This window comes from Chiloscyllium plagiosum, chromosome 3, assembly GCF_004010195.1.
Source record: "Chiloscyllium plagiosum isolate BGI_BamShark_2017 chromosome 3, ASM401019v2, whole genome shotgun sequence".
In the NCBI taxonomy this organism is placed as follows: domain Eukaryota; kingdom Metazoa; phylum Chordata; class Chondrichthyes; order Orectolobiformes; family Hemiscylliidae; genus Chiloscyllium; species Chiloscyllium plagiosum.
In genome coordinates, this window is record NC_057712.1 from 97,217,056 (window position 1) to 97,235,401 (window position 18,346).

An 18,346-nucleotide genomic window follows, 5' to 3' on the forward strand; every position below is an offset into this window, starting at 1 on the left:
GCCCTCTTTGTCTTCAAGTGTGAAAAGACAATGCGAGGCAAGATGCTGTGAGCATCCAGGAAGGCGCAAAGTAAGTATACGCTAAAAGAGTGAGCAAGTAGCCATGAGGTGCATCCTGATCCAATCTGAAAGATGGGTGATTGCACTCCAGGACAAAGTGTTCTTGCATCAGCATTCTGATGAGAAGTGCCACTGCCCTCCAAAGCATCAAAATGCAGCTGTGTTCTGTAAGTTAATCAGGGATTTATGATGAAGCAATGAGGCTGGTACGTGGCAGATGACAATGTCCTTGGAGGTGGATGTATGTGGTCACTGCCCACAGGGCATACTCTAAGATGTTTGTGCCACGTGTTGACAATACATGCCCAGAAGAATAAGCAGTGAATAGAGTCACCAGGTACCTGCTCAAATTTCCACGTCCGATGTCTCAGTGATTTATTTCTATCCAGCAGGTCTAAGGACGGAAAGCTGAGGTGAGATTTGGTCATGAATAATGAATGATTGATTATATGTATAAACAGGCTTCTCACTACTCAATAGCAAAAATCTCGCGTCAGTGTCCAGGACTTGTTTAAATAATGTGACATTTTAATCTAAACATCAGGATAGACCTCACTGGACACTCACCCAATTTTACCAAGTTTTTTGCTATATCCCATGTTGTTCAGTGGTTGAGGAGATTCCACCTGGAGAATTCTACATAACTATCTCATTTGTTAGAGAACTGCCCGGTAGACAATGGATTCTCCAATGCTTGGAGGCATTGAGAGTGGGCCAGTAAAAAAGCACATTTTCATGTCAATAAATCAGCAATCAGAGACAAAGATCATTCATTTCCTAAAGGTGAGTGATGTTCTGCCATCACTCGTGTATTCATTTAAGAGCAGCTGATCTATTCACCTGGCACCTTTGGTTTCAATCTTATTTTATTTTATCCACTAATTCCTCAGCTGAAGATTCTTACTCTTTTCCCAGGCCTCTGCCAGTTCATAACCTGTGTTTAATCAATAATTATCGCCCAGTGGGGCATCCAGGTTATAGTGTATTCTCCAGAAGTAAAACTCCTCAATCTGAGGAATGTAACTGTTTTCAACTCATTTGCAAATGCAAGAAAGGTTCTTTGAAACAGACTGCTTTGTTTCAGTGGAGGAAGACTATGTTCCCGCATGCAGGTGCAAATAAGTTGAAGAATCTTTTGCAGGATTTGAGGTTAGGCTATGAAAAATAAAAGAGTTTTATGTCCTCTTTATTTTGCAGGACCACTTCCAGTTGAAAAGCAGCGGAGTAAATGAGTGGTTGAATGAGCATTGCCAGGAGGCATTTGGAGCGTTGGAGGAGAAGAAAATGTTTCCATGAAATTATGAGGTTAGATGAGGGATAGCGTGTTTGTGAACCGAGTGCAGAAGAAAAAGAGTATTTCTTTGAAATTGGAAATGAGGATGCTGGACGTCAAATACAGGAATGTGACTGTCGGGGCAATCTTTGAAAAAATGATTGTCTGGTTGCTCTGTTGAAAATCCAAATGTGACTTAGATCATTAATCTTGGAAAACAAAGACAAAAATTTATGAAATGAAGGTTTATTTAAAATTAACCAGATGTTCCAGTTTTAATTAAAAAGAAATTGTGTGGACCCTGTTTCTGTCACCCTTCTTTACCACTGTTTGAACAACACCAGTCCAGTTGGGATGTAGTACACTTTGTAGAAGGAGTTGATGGCAAATACATTAGAAGTAGCAAAACTGAGCTATGTGGGTGGGAATAATAGAATGTTTTCTTTGGCGAAGGGCTGGAGGCGCCAGGTGAAAAGATCTGGGGTCAGGCAACCTGAACTTGCCAAGAGTGAAAAGAAAAGTGTTGCAACTGTGTCTCAGCAGAGACTGCATCATGAGGTAAGGATTCAAAATGGAACTGGGTTGGGCAGGAATTTGTAACAATCTCTGGGAAGAGAGGCGGATAGTAGAAATAGGAAGGCTTGGGAGTGGTGAAGTTGTGGCTGGTTTGAAGTAGATAGAGTTGCCTGGAAGAGAGCAGTCAGTGGAATTCTAAATAATCGATTGCCCCATTCTGACCATCACCAATGCTGCAGTACCTCTCCTTGCCCTGCACCATCGGACTCGCTTACTCCTGTCCCCTCAGTAGAATTTACTAAGTGGGGAAACAGCTGTTAGTGAGAATTTAAATCTTTGGTGGCTAATTCAACTGCCACAAGAGAACTTGTTTAAACAGCTGCTTCATAATAAGGTTGTTGGGTCCAAAGGGGCATTTAAATGACTCTTGAATGGGCACATGGATGATAGTAAAATGTAGAGTATGTGGGTTAGTTTGATCTTAGAGTAGGATAAAGGGATACATGTGCTGTATTGTTCTATGTTCTAACTATCAGAATTATGTAATTACCTGTCCTGAATAAGTTGCAACTAGGTTAGATGACAGACTTTGCATGCTGTGGCCTTTCAGAGCAACAACATGCAGAGGAATTTGTTCAGAGTGTGTGCTCTGAGCTAAGTATTTAATGATGTGGTCATTGCTGTATACATTGCTGTATGTGGTCATTTAAGTTCATGACATCAGATTTTCATCTCCATTTCTAATATAGATTTGTGACATTCTATTTTGTATGTGAAGATTGATGAATTAGAGTGCTGGATTACCAAATAGGTATTCATTCCTTCAAAATGTCCTAACCTGCATACAAATCTGTTCTTTACTTGATTCTCTATTTTGCTGGAATTGGAACAGTTACGACTTAAAATAATCAGGTGTCTTATTACTTAGGAAATGTAGTCACAATTTCGATGCGGCACCCTCTGTTTGGAGAAACAATAGCCTGGACTTTCTGACAGATGATAATAGTTTCTGAAGTGTAGATAGGAATTGCACGTGGGAATCTTGCAGAATCCCCACCATAGCAGAGTCCAAAGGAATAGCCCAGGAAATTGAAGATTCAGTTGAGTGAATCCCCTGTGCCTGGAACCCTTTGAGAGTATACATCAAAATTCGAGAATTTAGTGTGTTCCACTGCAGTTAACTAAATAGTTATTCAGACTAGGTTATTCTATTAAATATCTAGAATAACTCCTAGTAACTACTCAATTAACCCATCCAACGTACTACAATTCCCCAGTTATGCCTCCCTGAGATCCCTAAAAACTTGCCAGGCCCAGTCCTGATACCTGACCCTCCTCTCCTCAACCCAACATATTATTTCTAGCCCCACTAGCAGACCCGCTATTCATCCCAGGATATGATATGTCATGCCCAGGCTCTTTGCTTGCCACCAGACCTGATGCCACCCACCCACCCTGACCTAACCATACATTCAACTACTCACCTAGCACTCTTGCCACCCTGCACCCCGGCTCTCTGTTCAACTCTCATGCTAACTCCTGGCACCCTAATCCCAGCCTCTATCCATAATGCCCTACCTATCTGCCTTAACCTGCTTCCTGGAGATAGAGCTGTGTGTGCTCTCCATTTACTAATGCAGTCACGTTATCTTATTCTTTTCCTGCTTTCTGCTATCCAGTGGTACCCTACACACCTGGCACTGCAACCCAATCCACCTGGCATCCTGACCAAACACTTAACTGACTACAGTGAAAAACCCAGTGTGATTTGTCTTCCCCTGACTGTTCTATACAATGAGGGACCTGTCAGAGTGGAAGTATGGCTCCATATTTCTGAAGGATCTCTAATCAGAATCTTTGATTTTTGTAAACAAGGCAACCTGTGTGAGATTGCCACACCTTGGAAAATCCTGCCCATCTGTGGAATGCAGATTGTCACGAGATGTGGTGGTATGTGATCCTCAAATGAATTCTTCTGTATAGCAAATCTGTTCATATATTTGAAGAGTACCACTATACAGATAATCAAGTGTTAAAGAAATGTAGTTTCTCTATATAAGTTGCCAGCAAAATAAATTCTGTCAATATGCAAATGACACTTGAAAGCTGTTTATGTGTTCTGTTTAAAATGTATACATAATAACTTGCTGTGCAAGAAGATATATGCTTCTTTCAGTATGATTAGATAATTTCCATTTGTCAGACTTGCATATAAGAAAATAGTCTATCCAGACTGTAGGGAGTACTTATGTTTTAAGATAAGAATGAAAAGATAGAAGTTTATCTGTTAAGTATAATACTAATGAATTTTCAATTTTGAATCAACTTCACTCTGATCATTAGCAAAATGTGCTACATTAGTTTCACAGTCCAGCACTTTAACATTGCAAAATGCGGTCTTTGTTTTCAATCACATTATTTTTGCTGATGGAAAAGAACATTTGCTTGTGACAGTTACAGCTATTAGCAAAACTGTAGTGCTCTCAAAAAAATAATAGTGTTAAGTTCATGACCTTCCTTATATTACAGACCATTTATGGGCTGGATGGAGATGGAGCTGTGTGTGCTCTCCATTTACTAATGCAGTCACGTCATCTTATTCTTTTCCAGGATTGCACTGTACGTGAACCCTTCCAAATCACAGTTTTAACATTAAAGCGGATAAAAAGCTTCTGTGGAGAGGCAGGAGGAGAATACAAATATTTGTTTGATATTATGTTTGGGAAATTTAATTCACCAGCATGGTAGTAAATTGTGGGTGAGTCCACATGTCTTTGATCTCTCAGTAAGGATGTGATTTGCATACACCTAAATTACAACAAAGAAACAGACTGTATCGTCCAATCACTCTAAATACATTTATCCTCCACATAATCAGGTCTTAAATACGTTTTCATCTGTTTCCACATCCCTATATTCTTCTTTCGTTTAATCTCCTAGCTAGTTTATGCTTAAATGTTGATATGCTCTTTGCTCTAATCACTATTCTAGAAGTAAGTTTCGCAACCTCAAAATCCTCAATTGCAAGGAAGAGTATATTTTGCTGTCAATCTTAAATATCTTACATTAAAAAGTATTCCCATTCAACTACTCTATATCTTTTCTCTTTTTCTCAAAGGTTTTAATCCAATTTGCTAGCATTCCCTAGCAGCATGCTCTTTAATTTTCCTCGCAGTTTTGTGTGTTATACTTGTCAAAGTTCATATACACCTCAGCCGTTACATGGCCTCCATCCACTATACTTGAGCACAAACTCATTACCACAATAATTCTACAATGTGTCCTAGCAGGTCCAAATACTTTGCCTTCAAATTAATGAACACCTCTATTACTTTGGCTGCAAATATCCAATTCATGGTTCATGTGTTTTGTATATAACTTTTGGTTCTGGTAATTATTTTTTAACAGTGCTAAATGGGATAACTGCAACAGAAGCAGCTTAAAGTCTAGTATGTAAACACTCTCTGGTCTGACATTACTGTAACCACAGTAGAAACCACATCTCCAATTCAGCAAGGACATCTGCTGTTTCTGATTCTACATTCTTAAAGTCTTAAAGCAACATGTGTCCAAACTTCAAACTTTGAAGTTTAGTACACTTAATTGAGTGGGGTACAATAAGGTACAATGTTTCCAGTCCTCCAGTCCACTGTATCCAATGAGAATTTAAAAATGATGGTCAGACCAACTGCAATGCTTCTTTTAACAGCCTGGGGTACATTTTATTCTGACCCTGGTGATTTATTCACTTTCAATGTTACTAAAGTCCTGCTTGTGGTTCCTATACAACCCACAGAAGGACTTGGTTATGCAGATTAAAATTGTGTTTATTCAAATAGCCTCTGAGATACAGCCTGCCTGGCTTAGCCGAATTCTGTTTGATACTCCGCCCACCTCTGTCTCATATATGCAAAAAAACCCATCAACTTTTATGCCCCCGTGACGTTGTTAACATTTCATTTTCATGCAATAAACAGATATCTTCCATCCTAGATATTTTTCTCTTATCCTGTCTACATAACTGTGTTTATACTCTCTTGTCTGTACCCAAAGCTATTATATGCCTTTGGGTATACAAAGGTTCTGTCAGTCATTTTTGCTGACCCATAGGGGTTCAAGGTTCATGCCAAAATCTGCCTTACAGTACTAGCTTTAAAGGTGTTACTTTGCTCCTGTTGCAACCACTTTTCTGTAAAATCTTATTTAATTCACTACTACTTCCTCTATCCCTATATTTAGCACATCCAATAGTTTGCACACCTCTCACCTTAACTACAATGCCCCCCTTTTATAATAGCAGCTACAAAATATTAAGTAAGAATGCTAAGACTATAAGACATAGAAACCATTCAATGGTTGGTCTGATAATCCTCAATTCTGCTTTCCTGTCTTTTCCCCATAACCCTCAATTCTCTTACTGATTAAGAATTTGATCTATCTCAGCCTTGAATATACTTAATGACCCAGTCTTGACAGCTCTCTGCATTAAAGTATTTCACTAATTCACTAGCCTCTGAGAGAAGAAATTCTTTCTTTCTGTCTTAACTGCTTGAGCCCTTATTCTGGCATTATATCCTTGGGTCCTAGACTCCCACAAAGGAAAATAACCTGTCTACAACTCCACAGTCAAGTTCCCTAAGAATCTTATATGTTTCAGTAAGGTCTCCTCATAAGACAAGTTATCAGCTTAGTGAATCTTCTTCTTACTACCTCCAATGCTAGAATATCTTTCCTTAGTTTTTATATTATTCCCCCAATTCTGAACCGCTATTTCCCATCTATCTTTGCCCATATCTAAAATAATTTTACATTTTTACTGAATTGAGGTCATGTTGACTCAAAAGCCCCCCCCCCCCCCCCCCCCCCGCCACTGACACATTTAGGACTTTCATACCTTCTTTCTGCAAATTAGATCCAGCACTACCTTTTCTCCTATTGGTTTAACAGGTTGTTTCGGACACTGGCCCCTCTATGTTCTTTGCATTCTGTCTCAGTTAATATTGGGGAAGTTGAAAATCAAATAAGATATAATCGTCCTCTTCCCTCCACTGTCAGCATTCCACAGAGACTGTTCCCTCCATGACACTCTGGTGCACACCTCTATCAATCCTAAAACTTCCTTTCTCCTCACTGTCCAAGGCCTCAAACTCATCTTCCAGGTGAAACAACATTTTACTTAAGCTTCTTTCCATCTTTTCTGCTTCATTCGCTGCTCACAATGTGGTCTCATTTGCATCGAGATCAAATGCAGACTGGGTAATCGCTTTGTGAAATATCTTCACTCTGCATGTAGGAAGACCCTGAACTTCCTGTGATTGCTATTTCAATAAACTGCCTTGCTGTCAGTTCTGAAGAAGGGTCATTGAACCTGCAGCATTAACTCTGTTTCTGTCCACAGATGCTGCCAGTTCTTCTGCATTTTTCCAACAATTTCTGTTTTTGTTTCTGATTTCCAGTATCCATAATTCTTTCATTGTTTTGCTATCATGTTAATATTTCCATTCAGGGGAAGTTCAAAACAAGTTGAAGGAGCAACACCTTCCAGTATCCATTTAGATATTTTACAGACTCTCAAACTCAATATTGACTTCCACAACTTCAAAGCTGACCTCTGTCCTCCATTTTGATTATCTCTCCATTCTCACCATCCCATGCCTTGTTTGCATCAGTTTGATCTCAAAAGTGCTATCAATAGCACTTTGTCTTTTACTATATACGTCCTCACTATCATATCCACTCACTCCTTCTTCCCCATTGTCAACAGCTTTAAAAAAACACAATTTTCCAGCCTCTTTCAATTCTGAAGAAGACTCATATAAGACTCAAAACATTAGCTCTGTTCATGACTCCACAGTTGCTGCCAGACTTGCTACGTTTCTCCAGTGACTATCTCCTTTTATTACAGAGATACAAATAATTGGCCTTAGTAATGGCATCTCAAAGTCAAATATGACTTTGAGATGCCAAATATGACACATACTACAAACAGTGTGGTTCTGAAATGGTTGGCTGGATGAAGGATGTAGTTGATGGCTACAAGGCAGAGTTTTTGACATTGGCCATAGACCAGCTGCAGTTGATGATTCGAGAGGTGCTGCCAAAATAGAAGGATTGTGGGGGTGAGCATCAGGGTGTAGTGGAAATGGTCACTGTTTTCAGATGATGTCAGGCAGAACATGGTTAGGAAAGGGAGGGAACAAGGGTAGATCCCTCAGGATCACCAGAGGGAATAGTGCAGGAGCAAGAAGTGAGGCCAATATAAGAGATTCTCAGGCTACAGTAAGTTAGATAAGAATGGAGCAGGTGACTGTGTCTCAGCTGGATTGAGGAGAGTCATTGGAGGAAGATAGTGTGACCCACATTTTCTGTCCTTCCAGTGGATTCTCATTTTGGTCTTTTACTTTTTTTTAGTTATTCTTTCATTCATAATCTACTGATAAAACATTTTTGGGTGCTCCAGATTGTAGAATTACCATATTGCAAGTAATTAGGGATCACATAAAGGGAGTGGTAGCTTCATGCTATTGAGAATGGTCGAGGCTAAAGAGAATCCCTGTCAGCCATTGATATATCAATGCAGCAGAAAATTTAGTGAAGGAAGGCCACAGCAATATTTGCTTGATGCTGTTGAGGAAAAATTGGAGCTTGGAGAAACTCAGTGGCAGCTTGGTGAAGCTAGCTGTTTGATAAAAGCTTCAGATTTGGTAGTAATTAGATGTTCAGGATGCTTGCACGTCCTGGGGAAGTCTGTCTTGGAAGAAGTGATTGAACTACCAAGACATAAGCTGTTGAGACAGTCTGAGTCAGAGAGTTTTTGAGGGTGTTTCCTAAGCTAAATCTTTTTAATTGAAGACTTTGAATCTGTTGAAAAGGATACAGCATGTTAATGAGTCTTTGTGATCTACAGTGTCACTACCATTTGGTTGTGTGTGTCTTGACTGTGTTGACCCATTTAAAGTGAAAAAGTGTTTGACCATAGTTAGTTTGTACGTTAACTTATATTTATCAGCTGTTAACCCCATTCTTCTCTGTAGAATACACAGCCTCTGATCTGTTTTTGTAGCTTCAATTTTCTTTACCTTATTTGGAGTTGTTCTCAGAAGAGAGAGGTTTGCGACATCTAATGGAGATGTTCAAAATCACAAAAGTTTATTTTTCTTGTGAAGTTTATAGGAAGAAAGTGTTTCCATCGGCAGAAGTGTTGATAAACAAATTGCACAGATTTATGATGGTTTGCAAGAGAATCATAGATAACAAGGTAAAATCGTTTTCAAAAAGGAATTGGAGCAATATTTAAAGGAGAATTATTTGCTGGGAAATAAGAAAAGAGCAAGGGAGTGGTATTCATTGGATAATTATTTTGAAAAGTAAGCTAGGCTTTTTGTCATTCTGTGATTCAACAATGATGACTCAAACATAAAAATTTATTTAAAAATAGTAATTAAAAAAGGGCTTCTGCTCAATTAGGTTAATTTCAAATAGCCTCCTCTAGCTTATCTCTCCACGCTTCAGGCTCTCTGCCTTTATTCCTGATGAAGGGCTTTTGCACGAAACATCGATTTTGCTGCTCGTCGGATGCTGCCTGAATTGCTGTGCTCTTCCAGCACCACTGATCCAGAATCTGGTTTCCAGCATCTGCAGTCATTGTTTTTACCTAATTTCAAATACACACAGGTCTTCCTGGAACCCATCTTGTGAACAGTCTTTTGTGTGGAAGAAAAATGTCCTTCAATTGTTAACAGTTGTACTAAATTGCCCTCAACAGGAATGGTGATAATGACAGTGTGGTATTGTGAAGTTAACAGATGGTGGCATGCGAAAAAGTCAAAGAACACTTCGAAATCCAGCCATCCAGAACAGGTATCTTCTTCACTGGCTTTGGATCATTACCATTAGAATATGAATAATTCAAAAGATGGAAATTCTTTCAAAGTTATTCTTTTTCCTACAAACAGCAGTTTTCAGATTTAGTTTGCCACATATGAAACTATTAAACAAGAATAATGTTTTTCTGTGTAAATGCAGGTTGTAATTAGATTTTAAGAGATAAAACTACTTGTGTAATTTACTGTCGTACATACTTATATTGTGTTCACATGGAACTTGGATCAATAACAATGCAGTGAGCGTTCTGACTTGGCCTCTAGAGGAAGCAGCAGCAGTGTTACATGACCACTGAATCTTGACCTCCCACTAATTTGTTGAACAGTGTTTGAACAGTACTATCAAACTGGTAAGGCCATTAACAGAGTTCAGCTTCCCTGCTCTAGGCTGTGTTTTTTAGCAATTGCACAACATCAATACATTTTATGTCAAAGTACAAAAAATTAGATGTGCATAACTTGAAATATTGAAAGCTGAAGTAGTAAGGTAATTGAGAAGTTAGTTGAAGACAAAAGATCAAAACAATTAAAAATAGGAAATTACGTGAGTTAAGAGTACATTAACTCACTTTGGCACAATTCCAATTCACTTAAATTTTTCATTTTATTTTGACAGTTTAAAAGGCAAGTTGATTCAGAACTTTGCATCTCAAGGACAAGGAGAAATAGAAAAGGAATGATTGTCAGTTTTAACAATTGTTATTGATTAAAGTTTATAAGCTCACTGAAATATATCTTACGCATTCTGGGATTTATGTATAAAACATCAACTAGAATAGTTCTGTCTATGAAAACAGTATTAATATGAGAAATTATAGGAGAATTGTAGTGCAAAACTAAATGAATGACTTTAGAACCCTCAACTTCTAGATTACACAAACAGGGGGACAATCCATTAGATCATTAAATCTGTGCCAATATCGAAATGTATCTAACTGGTGTATATCAGTCACAATTACTTCACATTTGTATAACACCTCTAGTAGAGCATTACTAAACAGATTTGCTACTGAGACGCAAGATTTTAAGATAGGTGATTGAAAGCTTTGTTGAAGTAGTAGGATTTGAGCAGCAGTTTAAAAAGAAAAGCAAAGAGGTTTGATGAGGGAATCCCATAGCTTAGGGTTTACATAGTTGAAGGCATAGCTTCCTAAAGTGAAGCAACCAAAATCAAGGGTAGACAAAAAGCCAAAATTGGAGGGTGCAGAGATCCCTGGCTGGAGGAGGTTGCAGACATAAATGAGAGGTGAAGCCAGTAAAGGATTTGAAAATGCAAATGAAATTATTATATTGGACGTGTTACTCAATCAGAAGTTAAGGTATGTTTATGAGCATGGGATAATAATATCAGTCATGGATAACGCCATCTCTGATCATCTCATTATAACATTCTCCACCTGACAGACTTTAATTGATATGACAGAGAACTGATTAAACTATTCAAGGCAAAAAAAAACTGGCTGGACTGTCTGAAAAAATATCATGCACAACTATGCACCAAAACTGCTTAATATTTCAAAATTGTCCTGGAATGTAATGGTAACCCCAGGTTTCTTGTCTCAATTGCAAACTGTCTCTTAAATCCTTCTCCTCTGTGTCCTCTATTTTAACTTCCAGCGGGAAATGCAAAGGCGTCTTTGTCATTAAGATTGGGACCATATGAGCAACTGTCCCTAGCACTTGCCTCTCTTCCCCAATCCACCCGACTAAATTATAGAGTCAAAACAGAATGGAAACAGACCTTTCAATCCAACCAGTCCATGCCGAACATAATCTCAAACTAAACTAGTCCCACCCGCCTGCTCCTGGCCCAAATCCCTCCAAACTTTTCCTATTCGTGTATATATCCAAATGTCTTTGTAATTGTACGCACATCCACCACTTTCTCAGGAAGTTCACTCCACACACAAATCACCCTCTGTGTAAAACATTTGCCTCTTATCTCATTTTTAAATCTCTCTTCTTTCACCTTAAAAATGTGCCCCTGAGTTTGGAAATCCCCCATCCAAGGGAAAAGACAACTACCATTAACCCTATCTATACCTCTCATTGTTTTATAAACTTCTATAAGGTCACCTCTCAACTGCCAGCCTAGCCAGCCTTTCTTTCAAACGTAAACCTTCCATACCTGTCAACATCCTGGTAAATCTGTTCTGAACCCACTCAGCTTGATAATATCCTTCCTGGAACTGGGCGACCAGAACTGGACGCAGTATTCCAGAAGAGGCCTCACCAATATCCTTTTCAACTTCAACATGACTTCCCACTCCTATTCTCAAAGGACTGAACAAACATGTCAAATGCCTTTTTCAACCACCCTATCTATATGTGACACAAACTTTAAAAATAGGCACCTGCACCCCTAGGTCCCTCTGTTCTATAATGCTATGCAGTGCCCTACCTTTAATTGTATCAGCCCTACCCTTGTTTGTTGTGCCAAAATGCAATATCTTGCACTAATCCAGATTGAACTTTGCCATTTTTCAGCCCATTCATCCATTTGATCAAGATTCCTTTGTAATCTTAGAAAACCTTCTTTACTGTCTACAATGCTACCAATTTTGGTGTACTTTACAAACTTACTAACCATGCATTCTATATTCTCTTTAGGATTTTCCCTTAACCTAACTTCCATCTTGGAATAGATTCTTTCCTATCTCCTCTCATGCGCTTGCTGAACTCATCATATCCATGAGACCCAGGTCCTGCTCCCTCAGTCCTCTATTTCTCTATCTGTGAAACATCCTCATTGTCCAACAGGCACTGAATATAACTCAATGATGCCATAATATCACAAAGGGCAGGTGGAAGAATAAGGTCCCAAGAATCATCTCCATTGCTTCGGAGAAAAAGGGATATGCTGCCAAAACCTTTTAGCTTGCACTCTTCAGGACAGGACTTTATGAATACCAAATTTCAAACCAGATCAATCCTCCATATGGTTATGCCTTAACCAACCATAATTGAGTTGCCTAGTTACAATTTAAGCAAAAACGTGGGGCTTAACTCTTCCATTATGCATTTACCATGGCACTTCTTGACCAATCAGAACCCACATACTAATCAGCACTCTTTTCATACAGAATAAATTGTAGTTCCCTTTAAAATTTGGTATTCTTGTGATTCTGTTTCGATAAGTGAAAGAGGAAATCCATTGTTACAATATTTCTGTTGTTAGCAATATCTATTACTTAACTTGAAGCCCTGGACCAGAGTAGAATTCTAATGAGATGCTCATGTTTGAAATCTTTCATTGGATTAGACATAAGAATGGAAGAAAGTTCAGCCTCAGCACATATGCCTCCAAATCGAAATGTTGGACTACATTCAGTCAGTTATGCAAAGGAGAGGCAGCTTAACTCCTCTAACTGGATGCATTATCAGAGAATTCCCACAAGTCCGGCTGGTTTGGGAAATGAAAAGTATTAGACTTGTATAGTTGGAAATGCTATGACAGTGTAGTGGAAACTTCACTCGTAAACATTCTAATGAGATGCTTGACAGGAGGAGTTGTTGACAGTGAGGAAGGATGTGGCAGGTTACAGCAGGATATAGAGAAGCTGCAGAGCTGGGCAGAAAGGTGGCAAATGGAATTCAATGTAGCTAAGTGTGAGGTGATTCACTTTGGGAAGAATAACAAAAAGATGGGGTACTGGGCTAATGGTCGGATACTTGGTAGTGTGGATGAGCAGAGGGATCTTGGTGTCCATGTACACAGATCCCTGAAAGTTGCCACCCAGGTAAATAGTGCGGTGAGGAAGGCATATGGCGTACTGGCTTTTATTGGTAGAGGAATTGAGTTCCGGAGCCCTGAGGTCATGATGCAGTTGTATAAAACTCTGGTGCGGCCGCATCTGGAATATTGTGTGCAGTTTTGGTCGCCATACTATAGGAAGGATGTGGAGGCACTGGAACGGGTGCAGAGGAGGTTTACCAGGATGTTGCCTGGTATGGAAGGAAGATCGTATGAGGAAAGACTGAGACACTTGGGGCTGTTTTCATTAGAGAAAAGAAGTTTTAGGGGTGACTTGATTGAGGTGTACAAGATGATTAGGGGGTTAGATAGGGTTGACAGTGTGAACCTTTTCCCGCGTATGGAGTCGGGTATTACAAGGGGGCATAGCTTTAAATTAAGGGGGGGTAGGTATAGGACAGATGTTAGGGGTAGGTTCTTTACTCAGCGAGTCGTGAGTTCATGGAATGCCCTGCCAGTAGCAGTGGTGTACTCTCCCTCTTTATGGGCATTTAAGCGGGCATGGGTAGGTATATGGAGGATAGTGGGTTAGTATAGGTTAGGTGGGCTTGGATCGGCGCAACATCAAGGGCCAAAGGGCCTGTACTGCGCTGTATTCTTCTATGTTCTATGTTCTATGTTCTATTATCACTAGTGTACTGAGAAACTCACTACCATCTAAATGTCAGTTATGGATGAACAATAAATGGTTAAGTAAACCTGCTGATCACATAACTGCTAGTATTATGTATTCTTCTATGTTCTATGTTCTATTATCACTAGTGTACTGAGAAACTCACTACATCTAAATGTCAGTTATGGATGAACAATAAATGGTTAAGTAAACCTGCTGATCACATAACTGCTAGTATTATATGTCTAACTGGCAAGTCTCAAGCAGGGAAGTATGTATTGGAATATAGCAGCAGGTGATAATAGTGAGAAAGGATATGAAGCCGAGGTGCTAGACAGTCTTTGCTTACCATCCTTGGAAAAAGGGGTGTCTTTGGCAGGCTGTGGCTGAAGGAGATATCTCAGGGAAATCATGTCTGGCTACTTTACTGGAGTATTTTGAGGAAGTCTCACCCAGAGTGGATAGAGGGGAGCCAATAGATATATTGTATTTGAACTTCCAGAAGGCATTCAACAAGGTATCTGACAATAGGTAAAGTCATAAGAGCTCACAGTATTGGAGGTAATATATTGACATGGATAGAGAATTTGCTAAAGAGCAGGAAACAGCAAGTGGGGATAAGAAATTATGTTTCAGGTTGGTGAACTGTATCCAGGGGAGTTCCACAGGGATCAGTGCTGGGACTGCAACGGTTTACAATATATGTTAATGACTTAGAGGAAGGAAGGAAATGTCCTGTAGCTAAATTTGCAGATGGTACAAAAATAGGTAAAAAGGCAAGTTGTGATAAGGTTACAAAGGGTTTACAGAGAGATATTTGTAGGTTATGTAAGTGGGCAAAAAGTTGGCAAATGGAGTATATTTTAGGAAAATGTGAAGTTGTTCATTTTGGAAGGGAGAACAAAAGAGCAGAATATTACTTAAATGGGAGAAAAACTACAGAAATCTGCAACAGAAATGGGGTTGGGGGCAAGTTAGCAGACAGGTAATCAGGAAGACCAATGGAGTGTTGACCCTTATTTCAGTTGGGTTGGAGTATAAGAGTCAGGAACTCTTACTGCACAAGGTGCTTGTGAGATCACATGTAGTGTACTGTGAGCAGTTTAGACCCCCTGTTTAAGGTAAGAGATCATTTCATTGAAGGTAGTTCAGAGAAAGTTCACTTGGATGATTCCTGATACGGAGGGATTGTCTTATGACTCTACTCATTGGAATTTTGGAGAATGAGATGTGATCTGATTCTTAAGGAGTTTGACAGAGTAAATTGAGAGAGAATGTTTCTCCTTTCTGGGAGCGTGTAAGACCAGAGGGCACAGTCTCAAAATAAAGGGTGAGGCTGAGGTAGATAGGTTCTTGATCAGGAGGGGAATTAAGGATTGTGGGGAAAATACAGGAAAGTTGATGTGAGGAATGTCGGATCAGCCATGATCCTATTGAATGGTGGAGCAGACTTGAGGGGCCGAACAGTCTACTCCTGTTTCTCATGGTCATACAGGAGAAACTGAAACAGTTATCAACCAAGATATGCAACTACAGGCTCAATCCAATATAAATAGTCATTTAACTACTTTTACTAACTTAACCTTAATTCCTCTTAATGCTTGTTAAAACCCAAGACCACTGGAATAATGTTGGGGCCAACTATGTCCTTAATTCTCATATTACACTTGCTTCCAGAACACTATTCCCTAACATGTTGAAAAATTGAATACACTGCATTGTCAAATGGCAGTAATAAATAATGTCACCAGACTTTCAATTGTGGTAATAATTCGTATCATTTAATAAATCAACCTCATGTAGTGTCTCACCAATAATTGCAATTTTCAAAAATATTCCAGTAATGCTTGGTAAGCTACCAATCAACTGTGAAAATGTATTTAGTATCTGAATGAGGCATTAACTAAATTACTTTCCTTAGATCAGTAAATGGACTTAATGTTGGGAAGCAAGATTTTCTAAATTTAAGGATTTAATGAAAGCAAAGAAAGTTGACTTACAGTGAGCCATAAGGAGAGTGATTTTTCACCTATTGGGGATCACCATGAAGTGTTAAAGCTCAACCTGTAACATTAAGAAAAAGCACCAATAGAAAGTGGGATTTTGTATTATTCCTGAACTCAGGCTCAAGAGGAATAGGCAAAAGTGAGGACTGCAGATGCTGGAGATTAAAGTCGAGAGTGGGGCCCTGATGAAGGGCTTTTGCCCGAAACGTCGATTCTGCTGCTCCTCTGATGCTGCCTGTCCTGCTGTGCTTTTCCAGCAACACACTCCCAACCCGAGGAATAGCCCTGACACCAGAAACCTTTCATACCATCCTCTTTTCAATTATTCCATATGTGAACACTTCCTTGTGTAGAGTATGGGGTTTGAAGATTTTCTTGACTTTTCAATTAAATGATGGGACGGGATTTCATCCAGGCCCTGGTGCCTCCAGCACTTGTTTGCATTTTCTATGCAGGATCTCATAGAAAATGTTGAATGGGATATCAGGGTTATGGGAGATTTTGGGAGAAAATCAGGGCAAGCCACAGCAGTGAAAAATTCACTGCAACTGAGATGACCAAAAGAGACATATGATAGAGAGATGGAGTTGGTTTTGAAAATTGAACTGCATCGTTTAAAGGGCATAAGGAATAATAAGGATAATAAGGAATTATCAGCTTCTTTTGCATGTCTCCGATTTTTATTTCCACTGAAGTCAATCGCGAGAGATGTAAAATGAACTGTCGATTCACTGTTTTGTACCCCTTTGGTGTAATTTGCAAATCCGCATGTAGAACATTCTGTACTTCATCAAAGTTTTTTTGTCAAAGTAATGCTGAGGCCTGAATCAATATCCCAAGAGAAGCTGCTGTTGTATTCTACTTGGCAATCAAGTATTTTTCTCTCTATCCCTACTCTTATTCTTAACTCTAGCTGAGACAAAGGTTTTTCTGTAACAGAGCTCAGGTCACTACTGAATCTGTTCCAAATGATATTGTAAATTAGTGTGTAAGCCATTGCACAAGATAGCTCAGTGTAGACCAGTTCCTTCGGGATTGTTTTCAATGAAATAAAAGCAGCTTCCAGATTACCTTGTTTAGTCTATAAATTGTGAAGGCAACTGTGTTCTATTTTCCTATCAGCAGTTTAGTAGAATTCATAATTTTCTGCTGTACTTCATTTTATTTTGTTTTGAATCAATTAGCATGTTTACTTTTTCTACAATTTATTTGGTTTGAAATAAGAAGGTTCACAGTGTTAATGCTCAGAAGCAATTATAACCAATGTGCTAACAGGGGATAGACTACAAGTTTCCAAAGTTCTATCCAAGTGTTGAGAAGGCTGGGTTCTTGACAGGTGTTCTTTAAGCTGACTATTTACTTTCAAATGTTATAACCCCAGGTGAAACCATTAATTTATATTACATTAAGCTTAAGAACCAATTTCATTTTTTTTGTTTGAAGAAGACAAAGTTTGAGGTCTCAATTGCTTACTAAGAGAATAAAGCCAAGGGATTCCATAGTTTGAACAAATGTAACTACTATGGAAATTTAGAAAATGAAACAATCCAGAACATATACAAATTATGCCCCAGTATTCAGGAATAACAAGGGAAATACGAATTAACAGACAAACTGTGGTTGAAAATCCCACAGATTGCACTTTAACTGATTGCATTGGATTGGACTTGACTCCATCAAATGTTCTTCACAGTGTAAGTTACCAAAACCTCACTAGTACTGTTTATGAGAGATTCCAAATCTTCACTTTTAAGATCAAATGGTGGACGTACTGTCAAAATTTCTATGACTTGGATTGTCTCAATGATGGTTCACAAACACGGTGAATACAGGAATGATATTCCCAATGAGAATCTAGAAGCAGAAGTCATAATCTAAGGTTATGGTGTAACCATTTAACACTGGGATGAAGAGAAATTTCTTCGTTCAGAGAGTGGCGAGTCTATGGAATTCACTACTACAGAAAGCTGTCAAAGCCAAAACATTATATGATTTCAAAAATGATTTGAATGTAGCACATGGGGCTAAATGGATTAAAAGTTATGGGGTGAAAGCAGTAACAGGCTATTGAGTTGGATGATCAGCCATGATCATAATTAATAATGAAACAGACTGAAAGGGCCAAATAGCTGACTCCTACTCCTATATTATGTTTCTATGTCTTGGTAGCTTAATCCCTTATTCAGAGACTCCTGAGGCAGTTTCCAAGTATATAATTACTGGCATAATTTCAGCTTTAGT

The 18,346-nt window shown here is 38.9% G+C and overlaps 1 protein-coding gene across 5 annotated transcripts in view; it reads left to right on the forward strand.

Annotated features, from left to right (window-relative positions):
• Window positions 1-3,939, forward strand: part of rngtt (RNA guanylyltransferase and 5'-phosphatase) — a 418,275-nt gene extending 414,336 nt beyond the window's left edge. For all 5 annotated transcript variants that reach the window (XM_043686789.1, XM_043686797.1, XM_043686812.1 and 2 more), the window contains one exon: window positions 1,258-3,939. Coding sequence is in view for 2 of the 5 variants with exons in the window: in XM_043686812.1 (XP_043542747.1) it covers window positions 1,258-1,292 (35 nt within the window). In the remaining 3 variants the exon portion in view is untranslated. The remainder of the gene's footprint in view (window positions 1-1,257) is intronic.
• The last annotated feature ends 14,407 nt before the right edge of the window (window positions 3,940-18,346 follow it).